The 19,103-nt window shown below is 39.4% G+C and overlaps 1 protein-coding gene across 1 annotated transcript in view; it reads left to right on the forward strand.

Moving 5' to 3' along the window:
- Positions 1–19,103, forward strand: part of LOC108633317 (transmembrane gamma-carboxyglutamic acid protein 1-like) — a 142,849-nt gene that overhangs the window by 34,964 nt on the left and 88,782 nt on the right. Inside the window, exon 2 of the mRNA XM_018043688.1 lies at positions 15,626–15,675. Within this exon, the coding sequence (XP_017899177.1) occupies positions 15,669–15,675 (7 nt within the window). The 5' untranslated portion in view covers positions 15,626–15,668. The remainder of the gene's footprint in view (positions 1–15,625; positions 15,676–19,103) is intronic.

Consider the following 19,103-nt stretch of genomic DNA (forward strand, 5'->3'; position numbering starts at 1 on the left):
ACCCAAATGTCCATCAGTAGTAAAATGAATGCATTAACGGGGATATAGACCTAGGATGAAATTGGTAGTGAGAATGAATGAAATGTAACTACATAGAACGATATGGATGAATCTTATAAACATGATGCTGAGCACAAGCTACATTCAAAAGAGCATACATTGTGATTCCACTTATACGAAGTTCAAAAACACTCAAATCTCATCTTTGATGTGAGAAATCAGGCCAGAGGCACGGGGGGGCTTCTGGAGTGCCAGTAATGTTTTGTTCAGATCTAGGTACCAGTACATGGTTGTGCACACTTTATGAAAATTCAACGAGGTATATACTTAGGATTTGTATACTTTTATGTATGTGTGCTTTATTTTAATATTTTATATAAAAGAATAATAAGTACCATGTTATTTATCTACTGCTGCACAACAAATTATCCCAAAGCTTAGCAGTTTAATAATTATCTCACACAGTCAGAGTGTCATTGATCCAAGAGTAGCTAAGCTGGGCGGTTTTAGCTCAGTCTCTCTCACACGGTTGCTTTCAACATGTCAGCTGGGACCTGCAGTCATGTGAAGGCTCGAATGGGCCTGGAGGATCTGCTTCAAGGTGGCTTAGTCATCTACCTGTTGGCAGACACCTCAGTGAAAGGTGCTTATATTAGCACAGACTAGAAAAAATAACAGATAACATTTATTTATTTGCTCATTTATTTCTAGCCTGGGATGGGGGCATGAATGATGGGGTTGCAGAGGGAACCCATGTTCTCATTACATTCTTCAGTCACGTGGTCTCTGCTGTACCTTGGAAAACAAAGTCAGGAAGTTTTTCATTTCTCTTCTTCTGACCCAAGCTTATGTTACATTTGAAGCCATGAGTGCAGAGTGGCTTAGCTGCTTGTGGAGAAAATAGTTGATAAGAGAGTAAAGAAAGAAGGGAAAAAGAAAATGAACTCTTGGGAGAAATACAACTTAAAGTATCTAAAAAAATGTCATCCCACAACACTTGGGTTGAATGATTGATAATAAAGATATCAATAATACAGTTACAGAATTTAGAGAGTAAGCTACTTAATATACATGGTGGGTAAAATAGTTGGTTTCAGATCCCTGATGTTTCAGGTGGTGGCACAGAATCCAAGTATAGATTTCTCTGGGGCATTTGAAATTACAGAAGTTAGGGGAAAGGTTAAGACTAGATAGATAGCTTTGTATTTCATTGGATTGGAAGTGATAATTGAAACATTACTTTGGATGAAATAAATGATTTCTGTTAGGAAATCCCATTGACTTCATCAAGTGATTTACAGGGCATCTAGATTATTTGATGTTATCTGTGATGATTTCTTTTCATTCACTGAGGCACTTCTATAGCTTAAGCATGATTTATTTAGTTACACCATTGTCTTTAATATTTTATTGTGTACTTGAAATACAAGTCCCACTATCATATAAAATTAATATCTCTGACTTAAAAGTTATTAGACAATTGTCTAACTCTTCTTATTGATAGTGCTAGATATTTATGTTTCAGTAATATTTATCCTGGGCTTACTTGGATTTCTTTTGATTTGTTGATTTATGGAAATTCACTAAGCTATTTCCCAGTATACTCCTGGGACTGGCAGATAATGGCTTGTGCCTATTTTATATGGCACATGCTTTTTACACTTTTAAATGGTTGAAAAATTTTAAAAGGAAATTTCATGACACATGAAAATTATATAAAATTTCAATTTCACTATCCATAAATAAAGTTTTATTAGAACACAGCCTTCAGAATGGGAGAAAATAATAGCAAACGAAGCAACTGACAAAGAATTAATCTCAAAAATATACAACCAACTCCTGCAGCTCAATTCCAGAAAAATAAATGGCCCAATCAAAAAATGGGCCAAAGAACCAAACAGACTTTTCTCCAAAGAAGACATACAGGTGGCTAACAAACACATGAAAAGATGCTCAACATCACTCATTATCAGAGAGAAGGCAATGGCACCCTACTCCAGTACTCTTGTCTGGAAAATCCCATGGATGGAGGAGCCTGGTAGGCTGCAGTCCATGGGATCACGAAGAGTCGGACACGACTGAGCAACTTCCCTTTCACTTTTCACTTTCATGCATTGGAGAAGGAAATGGCAACCCACTCCAGTGTTCTTGCCTGGAGAATCCCAGGGATGGGGGAGCCTGGTGAGCTGCCATCTCTGGGGTCGCACAGAGTCGGACACGACTGAAGTGACTTAGCAGCAGCAGCAGCAGCAAATCAAAACCACAATGAGGTACCATTTCATGCCAGTCAGAATGGCTGCTATCCAACAGTCTACAAGCCATAAATGCTGGAGAGGGTGTGGAGAAAAGGGAACCCTCTTACACTGTTGGTGGAAATGCAAACTAGTACAGCCACTATGGAGAACAGTGTGAAGATTCCTTAAAAAATGAGGAGAGAGGTGGGAGGGGGATTCAGGATTGGGAACTCATGTACACCTGTGGCGGATTCATGTCAATGTATGGTGAAACCAATACAGTATTGTAAAGTAAAATAAAAATAAATTTAAAAAAAGAAAATAATAAAAAATGAATAATAAAAAGTAAAAAAAAAAAAAAACCAAAAAACTGGAAACAGAACTGCCATATGACCCAGCAATCCCATCCCACTGCTGGGCATACACACCGAGGAAATCAGAATTGAAAGAGACAACGTGTACCCCAATGTTCATCGCAGCACTGTTTATAATAGCCAGGACATGGAAGCAACCTAGATGTCCATCAGCAGACGAATGGATAAGAAAGCTGTAGTAAATATACACAATGGAGTATTACTCAGACATTAAAAAGAATACATTTGAATCAGTTCTAATGAGGTAGATGAAACTGGAGCCTATTATACAGAGTGAAGTAAGCCAGAAAGAAAAACACCAATACAGTATACTAACGCATATATATGGAATTTAGAAAGATGGTAATGCTAACCCTATATGTGAGATAGCAAAAGAGACACAGATGTATAGAACAGTCTTTTGGACTCTGTGGGAGAGGGTGAGGGTGGGATGATTTGAGAGAATGTCATTGAAACATGTATATTATCATATGTGAAACAGATCGCCAGTCCAGGTTCGATGCATGATACTGGATGCATGGGGCTGGTGCACTGGGTTGACCCAGAGGGATGAGATGGGGAGGGAGGTGGAAGGGGGGTTCAGGATGGGGAACACATGTACACCCGTGGCGGATTCATGTCAATGTATGGCAAAACCACTACAATATTGTAAAGTAATTAACCTCCAATTAAAATGAATACATTTATATTTAAAAAAAAAGAACATAGCCACACACAGTTTCATTTCTGTGGCTGCTTTTGTGCTACAACAGCAAAGTCAAATAGTTTAAGCAGAGACCATATGGCCTGCAAAGCTCAACACTTACAGAAACAGTTTACAGAAAAAGTTTGGCCCTTTACAGAAAAAGTTTGCTGACCCCTGGTTTACAACCAGCAGTTATGTCATTGATAAACTACTAAAAAGACAAGTATTCAAAAAATGCTTGCCTGTTTACACAGATTTAAATAATCCCTATTCTCCTTTCAGGCCTTATTTTTTTATCCTTTGTGTGCACCACTATTTGTCACAATTTAGCATACTATACATTTTGCTTGTTTCAGTAAACAAGCACAGGGTCCCATGCATCTAGGTTGTAACTTTCCTGAGGGCAGGGATTTTTATCTTTTTTATTTACTGCTGTCTTTCCAGCAACTAGGCACAGGGTAGAAACACAATATGTATTTGCATAGTCATAGTATTTGTTGAATTGAAAAGAAGGTTGTGCTGATTGTCCTTTCTTCATCTGTAAACTTGCTTCACTTTGCTCTCCACATTTTAAAAGATGAGTATCCAGGTAATGCAGCAATATCTGATAGCACATTTGATGCTGTTGCTTTGTGTATATCACTGGGAGGAACAGCATTTATAAATATATATTATATACACATATAAATTTTAACATTATTTTATATCATGATTTAGAATTTTATGATTACTGTATTAGTACTTAATATATACATATTAAAATATATATCTTAAGCCTTTATGTCAGTTATTTTAGTTATACATTGAGGTTAATTGGCCTAGTGAAGTGAATGGTGTGGAATAAGTACCCAAAGGTTGGAGCAGTTGAAGAATTCAGCCAGCTCTTTGGGAAGAGGCTGTTTTATGAAGAAGGGGCATTGTTTAGCACTCTTCTACAACATTTAGAATCCAAACTCTTTTTTCAGGCAGTGAAGTCTTCTATGATTCGACTATTTCTTTCTCTAACCTCTTCTCTCTTTCTTGGCATGCTGAAGCCATACTGAACTTTTTAAAGTTCTTCTAATACCTTAAGCTCCTTTATGTATGGTCTTTTAAAAAAATAAATTATTATGACCCCCTATAGGCTCTAAGTTATATTAGGGCAGGGATCAAATCTGTCTTATTTACCATCATCTCTGCAGTGCTTAGCAAAATTCTGACATTTAGAAGCAGTAACTAAAAATATGTTGAATGCCTACGTGTATGATTTACAGGTATGATTTAAAGAGCACTGGACTTGGTGTCAGGACCCCTCAGTTAAAATCCTGTGGAATGTGTTCCAAATTGTAATCTGGATGCCAGTTAGAGCAGGTGTGTTTGTGAAGTTTTTGAGCTGTACATGTATGAAAGTGTACCAAATTGATATAAATGTGTTGATGAACTAAAAACAACAATCCTGGGACTCTCCTCCTTACTGATGATGTGAACATGCGTGAGTCAATTTCTTGGAAAGTTAGTTTTATCACTTATCAAAAGTTATTGTTGTGAGCACTCATGAGATGATATATGTGGAATGGCTTTACTGTTGTAGATATACAACATATACCAGTAGAGTCTTTATTATTTGGAGGATGTGGAAGTGGAGAAGATGTAGAGAGGAAGCTCTGAGGAACCCGGTGGAGTAAACTCACCTCTTACAGAAGGCCCTTCAGCAGCTAAAGAGAGCTGGGGCTTTAAGAGACATCATGAAGAGACAATGGATTTCCTCTCAACTCTAGAGTATGCCACAAGGCCCTTAGGCCCACTTTCTCTTCAAAATCGAAAGGACTTTCGGGCTTGGGGAAGAGCAGGAGGCTAGGACTGGCACAGCCTTTAGCAGGATGTCCAGAAATTAATGCAAGTATCTGAGTCCTCCACAGTGGAGGACAGGGAAGTGATGGACCTACCTAATCAGCCATGAGAGAGCCGTGTGGCTCGAAAATAAAACCGTCATCAAAGTGCTTCTCTACAAATTCAAATGTACCCTTCAGTGTTTCAGAACTAATAAAGAGCTAGACATAATTGAATCTCAGAGGATTACTGAAAGAAGAATCGCTGCCAGGATTAGGAGTTTCCAGGGTCTGATTGTCACTGGAAGCTTGGGAAAAGAGGCACAAGCACATTTAAGGACAGCAAAAATGGCAAAGGAAGCTCATAAAGAACTGAGGGCACACATTCCAAACTTAAATAGGATGTGCAACTGATGCTAAAACTTTAAAATCAAAATTTAAAAAATCAGCTCATTAAATATATAGTATTCTACTCTCTGTCTTAAGTAGTAATATTTACACTTAATAATTACTTTGCCAACAAAGATCTATCTAGTCAAAGCTATGGTTTTTCCAGTAGTCGTGTATGGATGTGAGAGTCGGACTGTGAAGAAAGCTGAGCGCCGAAGAATTGATGCTTTTGAACTGTGATGTTGGAGAAGACTCTTGAGAGTCCTTTGGACTGAAAGGAGATTCAACCAGTCCATCCTAAAGGACATCAGTCCTGCATATTCATTGGAAGGACTGATGTTGAAGTTGCAACTCCAATACTTTGGCCACCTCATGCGAACAGTTGACTCATTGGAAAAGACCCTGACGCTGGGAGGGATTGAGGGCAGGAGGAGAAGGGGACAACAGAGGATGAGATGATTAGATGGCATCACCGACATGATGGACATGAGTTTGAGTAAACTCCTGGAATTGGTGATGGACAGGGAAACCTGGTGTGCTGCAGTCCAAGGGGTCGCAAAGAGTCGGACATGACTGAGCGACTGAACTAAACTGAATGTATTGAACCAGATCAACCACCAAAACTACACTGAACCTAGACATTTAGGGGAATGAAAATCTTTGTTACCCTCCTCACAGGTCCTGTTCACTGTTTATTTGTTGTTACATTGAACTGTTCTCATTTAATCTTCCCTCAAAGTCTGTGAAATTAGGACTACCAATAGTAATTGCATTATGGGTGAAAAAACAGAGGCTCGGAGAGGTTAAATCCCTTGCCCAAGGCCACATAGCTAGTAATTGGCAGGGCAGTCTCAAACCCTGGGACACATGGTGGCAAAGCTTACACTCTGACCTGGTGGGGGAACCCTTGTCAGGAATGCGTGAAACCTGCCGTTATTTAAGATGCCACAGTTCTGGAAATTTGCTCAGTGCCAGAATGCCTGCCTGATATAAGAAATTAATACCACAGAGAAGAAATCCTGAAAACTATAGACTTAATGAATCTTACTTGAATGTACAAGAAGAAAGTAGTAGCATCTGTAATGTTGTTACTGGACTGTAAGCTCCAGAAAAGCAGATGGTGTGTCTTTCATTTGCCATGTTTCTCTGAAGTAGGGTTTCTTAACTTGGATATTGTTGACATTTTGGATCAGATAATTCTGTATTGTGGGGGACTGTTCTGGAAACTGTGGAATATTTAGCAGTATCCTTGGCCTCAACCCCTGAAATGTTAGTAGCATCCCTCCCCAGTTTTGACAAGCAAAAATATCTTTCATGTGTGTGTGCGCGCTCAGTTGTGTCTGACTCTTTGCAGCCCCAAGGACTATAGCCCATGAGGCTCCTCTGTCCATGAGATTTTTCAGGCAAGAATACTGGAGTGGGTTGCCATTTCCTCCTCCAAGGGATCTTCCTAACCCAGGGATCAAACCTGTTTCTCCTGCATTGGCAGGTGAATTCTTTACCACCACGCCAGCCTCTCAAATATCTGTAGATAATGCCAAACATCTCTTGGGGGAGAAAATTACCTTCAGTTGACAACAACTGCCCTTTTAAAGAGTAGAACAGCACCTGGCAAGTAAAAGACCCCCATTATTTTTTTAAGTGACTGAAGATAGGAATGAACAATGTTCCACAAAGTAAACAAAATGACTAGAGCAAACCTTGAAAAAGTTTTTGAACTTTAACAGTTATGTATTTTATATGCATTAGAAAAATATAACATTGAATTTGTGATTTCACATAGTATTTTACAGGATAAGGCTAAAGTGAATGGTGAAGTTTAAAAAAATGACTTCATTGAAGGAAATCTGAAGTGAAGACAATAAATGCATTTAGCAAAAATCAGTAAATCAACTAAGGTGGTATGTAAGTGACTGAAGTATGATTCATTGATCTATATACTAAGGAAAACTTAGGCAAAAAGAGTATCCTGAACATACTTGGTATGAGAGCCTCCTCTAAGTCTGGCCACTAGAGCTCTCATTGGGAATGATCTGTGTCCTGCACAACCTAGACACAGACGTAGAAGACAAATCACTTACCCTCTGAAAAGTGTAGTCTGATGGACACTGTAAGGTATGCACATCTGTATAAGATAGCACCTAAGTTCCACATTGTCTTAGCTCAAAGGAAAAGAGATGACTTCCTGTTCGTGGAATGAGGAAAGGCTTCACTACCAATAGTAAGGGATGAATGGGATTTTAGTAGGTATGGATAATGCAGAGAAGAACAGAGGCATAGAATTGCAACGGTTTAAAGCATGCTTTTGGGATGAGTAGAGGCCGGTTTGGCTGGAATGTAGGGTGACTGCTAATGAAGGTGGAACCTGCTTGTCGAGAATGTTTAATACCAGGCTGGGTAAACCCATGGAACAGTGATTTTTATTTAGATTTGTTAATGTCTGGCTAAAAGCTGCTATGTTGTTGTTTTTAAGTATGTTGCCATTACTTTAAGAAATTAGCTTAACCCTGGCAACAGGAGAAGCAGAGTAGTAACCTGGGACTGGGGGAATCCAGGGTTTATTGTCAGTAGGTGGTAAACTCCATACCTCTGTCAGGAAATTGTCTTCTTTAAAACAAAGTTCGGGTCTTTGGAAGTTTATTGCTGGAACACTAGGTGAGTAAACTGACAGTTACCTCCTTGGTTTCATCTTCCCCTGGAAGAGAGTTGCCTCTGAAACCTGTTCTTTCCACCGTGTTGACCTCTGGAGAGGCCAGTCCTCTTGAAAGTCCTAGCTTAGGCCTCAAAGCCTTTTGTGGTTCCCCGAACACAACTGAGAATGGCTTGATTCTTTGCAAAAAGACTATTAAATATTAAAGAACAAACAGGAAATAAAGTACAAGAAGTCTCGCCAGTCAAATCTCCTCTTTTCCCTACTGCTGCCACTCAGAACTTCTTGAAATCCAAGTGTAGCCATGTGACTCCCCGGCTTAACACTTGAATAGCTTCTCATCTCTACAGGGGTTGCATTTTAGTGTATTTACCGTTATGTGGTTTTTTCTAGAGTGAGAAAAGTTTTGTGATTCCCTTTACATAATGCTTATTTTATGTGTCCGACTTAAAGGAGTCCTTTAAGGAGGACTTAAAATTGAGTTGATACCGGGAAGGGTGAAGGACCTTCCTGTGAATATGTAGGAGAGTTCAGCTCTTTCCCAAAGCCTTCTCAGAATAGCTAATCAGAAGGGTCAGGGCTCACTAACCTCTGCTTTCCGATGAAGTTTCTAGGCTCCCTCAAGGAGAAATCCCAGTAAGTGGGACTACAGCCCTCTACCTCAATTCACCCTGAAGACTTTGGCCCTAACCCATTTTATATATTAGTGTTCTGCATAAGATTTTGTGAGCGTGATCTGATGCTTTAAGTAAAAGGTGGGGTGAGGAAAAATCATTAGATGGTTTCTCAAGTTCCTTTTGGCTCCAAAATACTCTGAGAATCAACCCCCTTGACTTCTTTCTGGATTCACTGTTACTTTTGTTCCGTACAGTTAATGCCTTGTTAGTAATGAAATCTCAGAGCTGCAAGAGGTTTTAGCAGTTATCTTCTGTGGGTTCCCAAACTGAGCTCACAAGAATAGAACTCCTAAGAAATACTGATTGCTTACGAAAAGGATCGTATAGCCAAGTACATGGAGAGAGTATACTTTTGTCACATTGTTGATTAGCATTTTTAAGGCTCTGAAAAGTTTTATAATAAACCCATTTAACCTTAAGATAGCATTTCTTCCACTTATTTGATCAGAGCCTTGTTTTTGAATAATGTGCCTTTTAACATCCTGTGGACATCAACTTGGGAAACATTCATCTAATTCTGCCCCTTCCTTTTGCAAGGAACTTGAGATAGAAATAATTTTCCAGTGTTGTACAACTAGTTATCAGGTTTTAGTCACGTATTTATTCCCTGAGTGTCCCTATTTCATATACACTTTCTTTCTTTCCCAGCTTTATTTGAGATATAATTGATATATAACATTGTATAAGTTAAAGTTGTACAATGTGATGATTTGATTCATAAATATATTGTGAAATGACAGCCACAATAAAGGTTAGTTAGCTGATCCGTCACCTCACATAGTTAGAATTTTTTTGTGTGATGTATTGAGAACTTTTAAGGTCTACTTGCTTAGCATTTTTCAAATATACAGTAAGTATTGATAACTGTAATCATCATACTCTATATTATGTCCCCAGAAATTATTCATCTTAACATTGGAAGTTTGTACCTTTTGACCATCTTCACCCACTCTTACCACTACCCCTGCCCCCACCCCTTGCCACCACCATTCTACTCTCTATTTTTGTAAGTGTTTTTTTTTTTTTTTCCAGATTCTACACTGAAGTGAGATTGTACAGTATTTGTTTTTTGGGGTCTGCCTTATTTCACTTAGCCTAATGCTCTCAAAGATTCGTCCATGTTGTCACAGATGTTAGAATTCCCTTTCTTATGACTAATAATATTACTGTGTGTGTGCTTGCACATGCATTTCTTTATCTCTTCACCTGTTGGTAGACATTTAGGTATTTCCATGTTTCAACTATTATAAATGATGCTGCAGTGAACACGGTGGTACAAAAATCTCTTCAAGATAGTGATTTCTTTTCCTTCACCTATATACCCCAAAGAGGAATTGCTAGATCGCATGTTATTGCTGTTTTTTATTTTCTTGAGGAACTTCCATACTCCTTTCTCCAGTGGCTATACAAGGTTAAATTTGTATTAGCAGTGTCCAAGGGTTCCCTTTTCTCCATATTCTCACTAACTAGCATTTGTTATCTCTCATCTTTCTGTAAGTAGGCATAGTAACAGGTGTGAGGTGTGATGTTCCATTGTATTTTTGTAATGTACAATATTGTGTTGACTTCTGCCATACAACAATGTGAATCAGCCATAAGTATACATATGTCCCCTCCCTCTTGAACCAACTCCCCCACCCCTCATTGTGGTTTGATTTGCATTTCTCTCAGGATTAGTGATGGCGAAGGCAATGGTACCCCACTCCAGTACTCTTGCCTGGCAAATCCCATGGATGGAGGAGCCTGGTAGGCTGCAGTCCATGGGGTCGTGAAGAGTCGGACACGACTGAGAGACTTCACTTTGACTTTTCACTTTCATACATTGGAGAAGGAAATGGCAACCCACTCCAGTGTTCTTTCCTAGAGAATCCCAGGGATGGGGGAGCCTGGTGGGCTGCTGTCTATGGGTTCGCACAGAGTCGGACACGACTGAAGCGACTTAGCAGCAGCAGCAGGATTAGTGATTTGAATACCTTTTCATGTACTTCTTGGCCATTTGTGTATTTTCTTTTCAAAGATGTTTATTTAGATCCATTGCCCATTTAAAATTTGATTGTTTTCTGCTGTTGAGTTGTATAAGTTCATTGTATAGTTTGAATATTAACCCTTTGTTGGATATGTGGTTTGCAAATAAACTCTCCCATTCCTTTGGTTGCCTTTTCATTTTGTTGATCATTTCTTTTCTATACAGAAGCTTCTTAGATTGATGTAGTCTCATTAATTTGTGATTTTTTTGGCCTGTTTTTTCCCCTTTGTTTTCTTTTTTTTTCCCCTTTGTTTTCTTCCAGGACTTTTTATGAGTTCAAGTCTTAAATTTAAGTCTTTAGTTTATTTAAAGTTAATTTTTATCCATGGTGTAAGGGAGGAGGTCCATTTTCAATTTTTTTTAATGTGAATATCTAGTTTTCCGAGAATCATTTGTTAAAGAGACTGCTTTTCCCCCATTGAGTGTTTTTGGCTCCCTTGTCAAATATTGGTTGACTTTATATGCTTGGATTTATTTCTGGACTCAGGATTCTGTTTTTTTTGGTCTATTTGTCTTTTTTTTTAATGCTAGTACTTCTAGGCTGTTTAATTTGTTGGTGGGTAATTGTTCATAGTAGTCTTATGATCCTTTGTATTTATTTGGATCTTCATTTTTTTTATTGATCTAGCTAAAAATTTGTCAGTTTTGTTCATCTTTTCAATTAACCAGCTTTTAGTTTTGTTAATCTTTTCTGTTGCTTTCCTATTCTTTATTTTATTTATTTCTGCTCTAATAGTATTTAATTCGTCTACTAATTCTGGGCTTAGTTTGTTCTTCTTTTACTAATTTGTTTATGGCTAAAGTTCGGTTGTTCTTTTGGGGTTTTTTTTCTTTTATAAATTTACCACTATAAACTTTTTAGAACTACTTTTGTTGCATCTGATGGGTTTTCTTGTATTTCAGTTTTTGTATGTCTCAAGATTTGTTTTATTTACTTTGGTTGGTCAGGAAGATGTTGTTTAATTTCCATGTACTTAAAATTTTTCTTGCTTTCCTCTAGTTATTGATTACTAACTTCATAACATTGTGTTTGTAAAAGATGCTTGATATAATTTCTGCCTTCTTGAATTTGTTGAAACTTATTTTTTGGCCTACCATATGATCAATCCTAGAAAAAGTTTCTCTATTCTTGAGAAAAATGTGTATTCTGCTACTGTTGGATAGAATGCTCTCTCTCTGTCTGTCTGATCTATTTAGTCTGTAGTGTAGTTAAAATCCACTGTTTCCTGATTGATTCTCTATTTGGATGATACATCCATTGTTGAGAGTGGGATATTAAAGTCAGCACATGTTACTGTATTGCTGTTTGTTTCTCATTTTATTTGTAGTAGTACTTGCTTTATATATTTAAGTGCATCTAACATTGGGTGCATAAGCATTTACAGTTGTTATATTTTCTTGATGAAATTGACTCCTTTTTCTTTATATAATGGCCTTCTTTGTCTCTCATGACCATATTTAGCTTAAAGTCTACCTTGTCTGATCTAAATATAGTTATCCCTGCTTTCTTTTGGTTTCTACTTGCTTGGAATACCTATTTCCATCCCTTCACTTCATCTTATATGTGTCCTTAAAAGTAAAGCGAATCTCTTGTAGACAGCATATCATTGAAATCTTGTTTTTTATCCACTCAGCTGTTTTTGATTGGAGAATTTAACCCATTTACATTTAAAGTAATTATTGCTAGATATTACCATTTTATTCTATTGAATTCTTCAGTTATTGTATTCCTCAGCTCTAAGATTTCCGTTTTTCAGAAGGAGACTCACAGACTTAGAGAACGAACTTATGGTTGGGGGCAAGGAAAGGAGGGAGGGATAGTTAAGGAGTTTCGGATGGACATGTACACATTACTAGATTTAAAATGGATAACCAGCCAGGACCTACTGTATAGGATATGGAACTCTCCTCAATGTTATGTGGCAGCCTGGATGGGAGGGGAGTTTGTGGAAGAATGGATACATGTGTGTGTATGTATGGCTGTGTTCCTTTGCTGTTCATTGAAACTATCACAACATTGTATGTTAATCGGCTATACCCCAATACAAAATAAAAAGTTAAAAAAGAAAAAAAAACAGTGGATACTTCCATTAATCCCCAAAAGATCCTGGTTTTCTTTTATGGTTTCTGTTTACTTCTTTAACTTTTTGTTTTGTTCATGTACTATTGTCCTGATTTTCTTTAGTTGTCAATGTGTTCTTGTAGTTCACTGAAAGTTCTTTAAGAGGATTTTTTCTGAATTCTTTTTTCAGACAGCGTATAGACCTCTGTTTCATTAGGGTCAGTTGTTGTAACTTTTTGTTTCTTTTGGTGATGTCATGTTTACCTGTTTGTTTCATGATTCCCTGCATTGGTGTCTGTGCATTTGTTTAAGCAGTCTCCTCCTCCAGACTTTACAGGTTCACTTCTGTAGAGAAAGACCTTCACCACTCATGATAGCTTTCAGCTGCATGTCACCTGGTAGCTTCCACAGTCAGCAGGGCTTGCACTTGGAATCTCATTGGGTGAGGCCATTGCCTATGCTCTGAGATTGGGGAAAATGCCACTAACTGGGCTCCACTGTTGGGTAGGCCTATTGGCTGGGCTCCAAGTTCAAGCAGAACTACTAGGTGACCATCTCCCTGTTTGGGTGGGGCTACTGGTTTTGCTCAGCAGTGAGATGGGACCACTATCTGAGTTCTGATATCACCTCCATTTGGGTAAGGTCCCAGATTGTGTTTGTTGGTAGGGTGGTGCCACCGGTTCAATTCCATGATTGAGCAGGACTATGGGTTGGTTCAGCAGTCATGCCTTGTTGTGTGGGATCTCAGACTGCACTCCACAACCCAATGGTATTGCTTGCTGGGTTTTATGTTTCAGCAGGGCCCCAGGCAGGACAGAGTGTTTTCACATGGCTTCAGGTTGTGCTTCAGGATTAGGTGGGGCCGTAGACACTGCCATGAAGTTGAACAAGGCTGCATGCTGCTGAGCTTCCTTGTTGGGTGGGACCACAAGCTACCCTTCTTCATTGGACAAGATTATTATCTGGGCTTCCTGCATGGGCAAGACCACAGGCTGTTTCCAGCAAGTGAGCAGGGCCATAGGCTGGGCTCCTCTGCTTATCAGGGTTGTAGGGCTAGGCTCCATGGCTGAGTTGGGAGTGTAGGCTCTGCTCTGCCTCTCTAGCAATCCCATAGGCTGGGTTCTCCTGTTGCCCAGGGTCACTGTTCCAGCTCCCTGGTTTTGTGGGGCCAGTGGTTATACTCAGCAATTGGGCAGGACTACTAGCTTGGCTGTCTGACCAGTCGGGGCTGTAAGATGAGTTTATGGCTGCTCTGGTTCCCCAGCCAGGCTTCCTGGAACGAGAAACTGGAGGGTATGCTCAGCACTTCAGCAGGACTAGGCATTTGCTTGCCTTCATGGGCTGGATGGTAGAAGAGGTTCCACTGATCGTAGATCCAGATCAAGTAGAACTACCACCTGAGCTCTCTAGTCAGAAGGGGCCACCTGCTTAGCTCTGCAAATGGCCAGATCTGCTGGCCAGGATCTTTGCTAAGGCATGGATATGAGCAGAAATGCCATTTGCCAAGGCCTGAGCACTGTTTGCTTTGAGCCCCACCCCCTTCTCCATCTCTTTCCAATTCCCAGTAGTCAAGCAGCAGATTGCTCCAGTGATCTCCATAAGGCAAGACCTGAGTGGGCCTCCTGGGAAGTGTCCTATATTGTAGGGGAGCTGGATGCCCACCTTTGGCTCTCTTTTCCCAGTATGGAATCCATATTCCTCTCCTCCCTCCAGGGAGGAGCGTGATGTGGTCAGGGTGGATCCAGTCCATTCACCCTTCTCATGTGGTCCTGCTCAGTCTCTGTTGTCCAGCAGGGTGCTTCAGCCTAGCATCTTCACAATGGGTATATGCACATTTTCTGTGCATAGTTGCTAGTGGGTCTTCTTTTGAGGGGAACTGAAATTGGGAATAATCTATGTGGCCAGGTTGATGACATTACTCTCCTCTATATGTTTGACTTAAGCAGGTTATATATTCCTTAACATAGTGATAAATTACGTCTTAGAATTGTGCCTCTCTGGTGCTTAGCTCCATATTGGGAATTTGACAAGTGAACAGTAAATGTGTGGTAGTTTTGTGATTAAACCCTGTAAGAAAATGAGCCATTGTGGTATAAATTAGCTTCTGTGTGTGTATTTTCCTAAAGAGACAGAATTGCTGCTCCTCCGTGCATACCTGCATTTGCAGTATGTATTTTTCTCCTCCAAAGTTTCTGTTGTCAGTAGCTCATAGTTATTATTGATTCATGCTGTTTACTGGTAGTAATTCTGTGGGCTGCTTTGCCGGAGGGATAATTTGATTAGAGGTACTGCTGTTTGACACCATTCAGGAAAATGTTACACTCTAAAGGGTATTGGATTTGTCACAGAGTGACACTGAAGAGAAACCAGGGATAGACAGGGATAACACTCTATCCTTGTTATTAAAATTGAGCCTTTTGGCATTTTTGGTCACCTTTTTTTTTGTTGATATCCCTGCTTTCCTATGAAAGAAGCATGTGACCAATTTGATTACTTTTATTTGGCAAGGGCAGAAACTAATGCCAGATAAACAAGGTCATAGCCAACTGATATGGAGCCCATGTGTTCCAGAATACAGTGTTTCCATCTTCTGAGGTTAGATATCAGCTTTATTTATATAAGGGGGCAAGATTGGAAAGCACTGAAATGAAATGCTCATGTTGACAACGTCAGTTTTAATGGAACTTGAATCTGACTGTGTGTGTGCTGTGTTTTGCAGAGGGATTCATCATCCAAGGATCTACCGGAGACCACAGGAAAACATGGGAAGTAAGTCTCTCTTCACTTTTAAATAATTTAGATTCTCTCTACAGTAATCCACTATATACAGGAAATTAGATTTGCAACTCAAAGTTTTTTTTTTCTTTTGTGGACAACTAAATTGTGTTTCTGGTTAGTGTTAGAAAGGTTTTGTCTGAAGCAGTGTTGTGCAGAGACAGGTTGCTCACTGGAAAGGGTCTTCCCCCCCGCAACGCCCCCCAACACCCGCTCTTTTCTGAACATCTCTTAGTACAGGGAGAGAAGGCTCAAACTTGATATTATATAAACCTGCCCTGATCTCTGCTTCTTTACAACTCATAGCAAAGTTACCCATATGCTGCTAGTGATTCCTAAGGCCTTACTGATAATAACATAAACAAAAATATGATTTACTATGCAACTAATGATAGTAGGAAAAAAAATCTCCTGTGAGGTTGACTTCAATGGCTTTGGTTGCCTGTAAAGTGTTAAAGACTGGAATTAAGACCCATTAGATGAATTCTTTTTGTCCATTTTTCATTTCTCATAAGGCTGTTATATGGGCAGTTGACAACAAACAAATTTAAGATTATTTCTTTGTTAACCAGCCACTGCAGTGACTTGATGATAAATTCTAATCAACATAGGTCATGAAATCTGATGTTATGAAGGACCTCAAAGGAAGAGTTGGTGTTGGGTAGTATAATGAGAAGAGTACTTGGCAGAGAGTCAGAGTCCTGAATTCAAGTTCTAACTCTATTATTTTGATCAACTCCTCTCATTGCTCTAAACTTGTTTGTTCATCTCTGTTCAGTTCAGTTCAGTTGCTCAGTCATGTCCAACTCTGTGACCCCATGGACTGCAGCACACCAGGTTGCTGTCCATCACCAACTCCCGGAGCTTACTCAAACTCATGCTCATCGAGTTGATGATGCCATCCAACCATCTCATCTTCTGTCATCCCCTTCTCCTCCCACCTTCAATCTTTCCCAGCATCAGGATCTTTTCCAGTGAGTTAGTTCTTCACATCAAGTGGCCAAAGTATTGGCCTTTCAGCTTCAGCATCAGTCCTTCCAATGAATAATCAGAACTGGTTTCCTTTAGGATACACTGGTTGGATCTCCTCACAATCCAAGGGACTCTCAAGAGTCTTCTCCAACACCACAGTTCAAAAGCATCAATTCTTTGGCACTCACCTTTCTTTACAGTCCAACTCTTACATCCATACATGACTACTGGAAAAACCATAACTTTGACTAGGTGGACCTTGGTTGGCAAAGTAATATCTCTGCTTTGTAGTATGCTGTCTAGGTTGGTCATAGCTTTTCTTCCAAGGAGGAAGCATCTTCTCATTTCATGGCTGCAATCACCATCTGCAGTGATTTTGGAGTCCCCCAAAATAAAGTCTGTCACTGTTTTTATTGTTTCCCCATCTATTTGCCATGAAGTGATGGGACCAGATGCCATGATGTTAGTTTTCTGAATGTTGAGTTTTAAGCCAGCTTTTTCACTCTCTTCTTTCATTTTCATCAAGAGGCTCTTTAGTTCTTCTTTGCTTTCTGCCATAAGGGTGGTGTCATCTGCATATCTGAGGTTATTGATATTTCACCTGGCAGTCTTGATTCCAGCTTGTGTTTCATCCAGCCTGGAATTTTGCATGATGTACTCTGCATATAAGTTAAATAAGCAGAGTGACAATATACAGCCTTGACATACTCCTTTCCCGATTTGGAACCAGTGTTGTTCCATGTCCAGTTCTAACTGTTGCTTCTTGACCTGCATACAGCTTTGGTGGTCTGGTACAGTCAGCAAAAACAAGACCAGGAGCTGACTGTATCTCAGATCATGAACTCCTTATTGCAAAATTCAGACTTAAATTGAAGAAAATAGGGAAAACCACTAGATCATTCAGGTATGACCTAAGTCAAATCCCTTATGCTTATACAGTGGAAGTGACAAATAGATTCACGGGATTAGATGTGATAGACAGAGTGCCTGAGGAGCTACGGACAGAGGTTTGTGACATTGTACAGGAGACAGTAATCAAGACCATCCCCAAGAAAAAGAAATGCAAAAAGGCAAAATGGTTGTCTGAGGAGGCCTTAGAAATAGCTGAGAAAAGAAAAGAAGCTAAAAGCAAAGGAGAGAAAGAAAGATATACCCATTTGAATGCAGAGTTCCAAAGAATAGAAAGGAGAGATAAAAATGCATTCATCAGTGATCAATGCAAAGAAATAGAAGAAAACAATAGAATGGGAAAGACTAGGGAACTCTCCAAGAAAATTAGAGATAGCAAGGGAACATTTCATGCAAAGATGGACACAATAAAGGACAGAAATGGTATGGACCTAACAGAAGCTGAAGATATTAAGAAGAGGTGGCAGGAATACACAGAAGAACTATACAAAAAAGATCTTAATGACTCAGATAACCACAATGGTGTGGTCACTGGAATGTGAAGTCAAGTGGGCCTTAGGAAACATCACTACAAATAAAGCTAGTGGAGGTGATGGAATTGCAGCTGAGCTATTTCAAATCCTAAAAGATGATGCTGTGAAAATGCTGCACTCAATATGCCAGCAAATTTGGAAAATGTAGCATAGGCCACAGGACTGGAAAAAGTCAGTTTTCATTCCAATCCCAATGAAGGGCAATGCCAAACAATGTTTAAACTACCACACCATTGCACTCATCTCATACACTAGCAAAGTAATGCTCAGAATGCTCCAACCCAGGCTTCAACAGTATGTGAACCATGAACTTCCAGACATGCAAGCTGGATTTAAAAAAGGCAGAAGAACCAGAGATCAAATTGCCAGCATCTGCTGCATCATTGAAAAAGCAAGAGAGTTCCAGAAAAACATCTACTTCAGCTTTATTGACTATGCCAAAGCTTTTGACTGTTCATCTCTGTGGTGGGATTAATAACATAGCACACTGTTAACCTCAGAAGGCTGTGGCTGGCATAATGTGAGAATATATATGAAAGCATGTTGAAATGCTAATGTATAATGGAAGAATGCAGAGGTCTCTGCTCATTGCTGTCCTTGTTGAAGATGTAGATCTTCATTGGTTCTGTCATTCAGTAGTTAAAATGAAGTTATTTGATCAGATGCCTCTGTAGGCAGGAAGCCTGGGACTAGGGTGTGTTAGAGATAGAGTGGTTCCTTCTGTTTGTGTTCTATGCATCTTTCTTACCCCACACCAGTCTGGGCCCTGGTAGGCAGCCCCAAGGATTATAGATGGAAAATATCTTCCTGAATCTTGATGAGTGAGCTTTTGTGTGTTTTCTCCAGCACTCCCTCAGGGATTCTGGTTCTGTCCCCACCTTCACAAAAGATACCTATCTCTGATAGTTTTGAAAAATTTTAAAACCTGAATACATTTTTTTTAATGGTCAAAGTTCTAGAACTAATCTATGCCAGGTCCTAACTCCAGCATCAACTATCAACAAAACC

Source organism: Capra hircus, assembly GCF_001704415.2.
Source record: "Capra hircus breed San Clemente chromosome X unlocalized genomic scaffold, ASM170441v1, whole genome shotgun sequence".
Taxonomy (NCBI): domain Eukaryota; kingdom Metazoa; phylum Chordata; class Mammalia; order Artiodactyla; family Bovidae; genus Capra; species Capra hircus.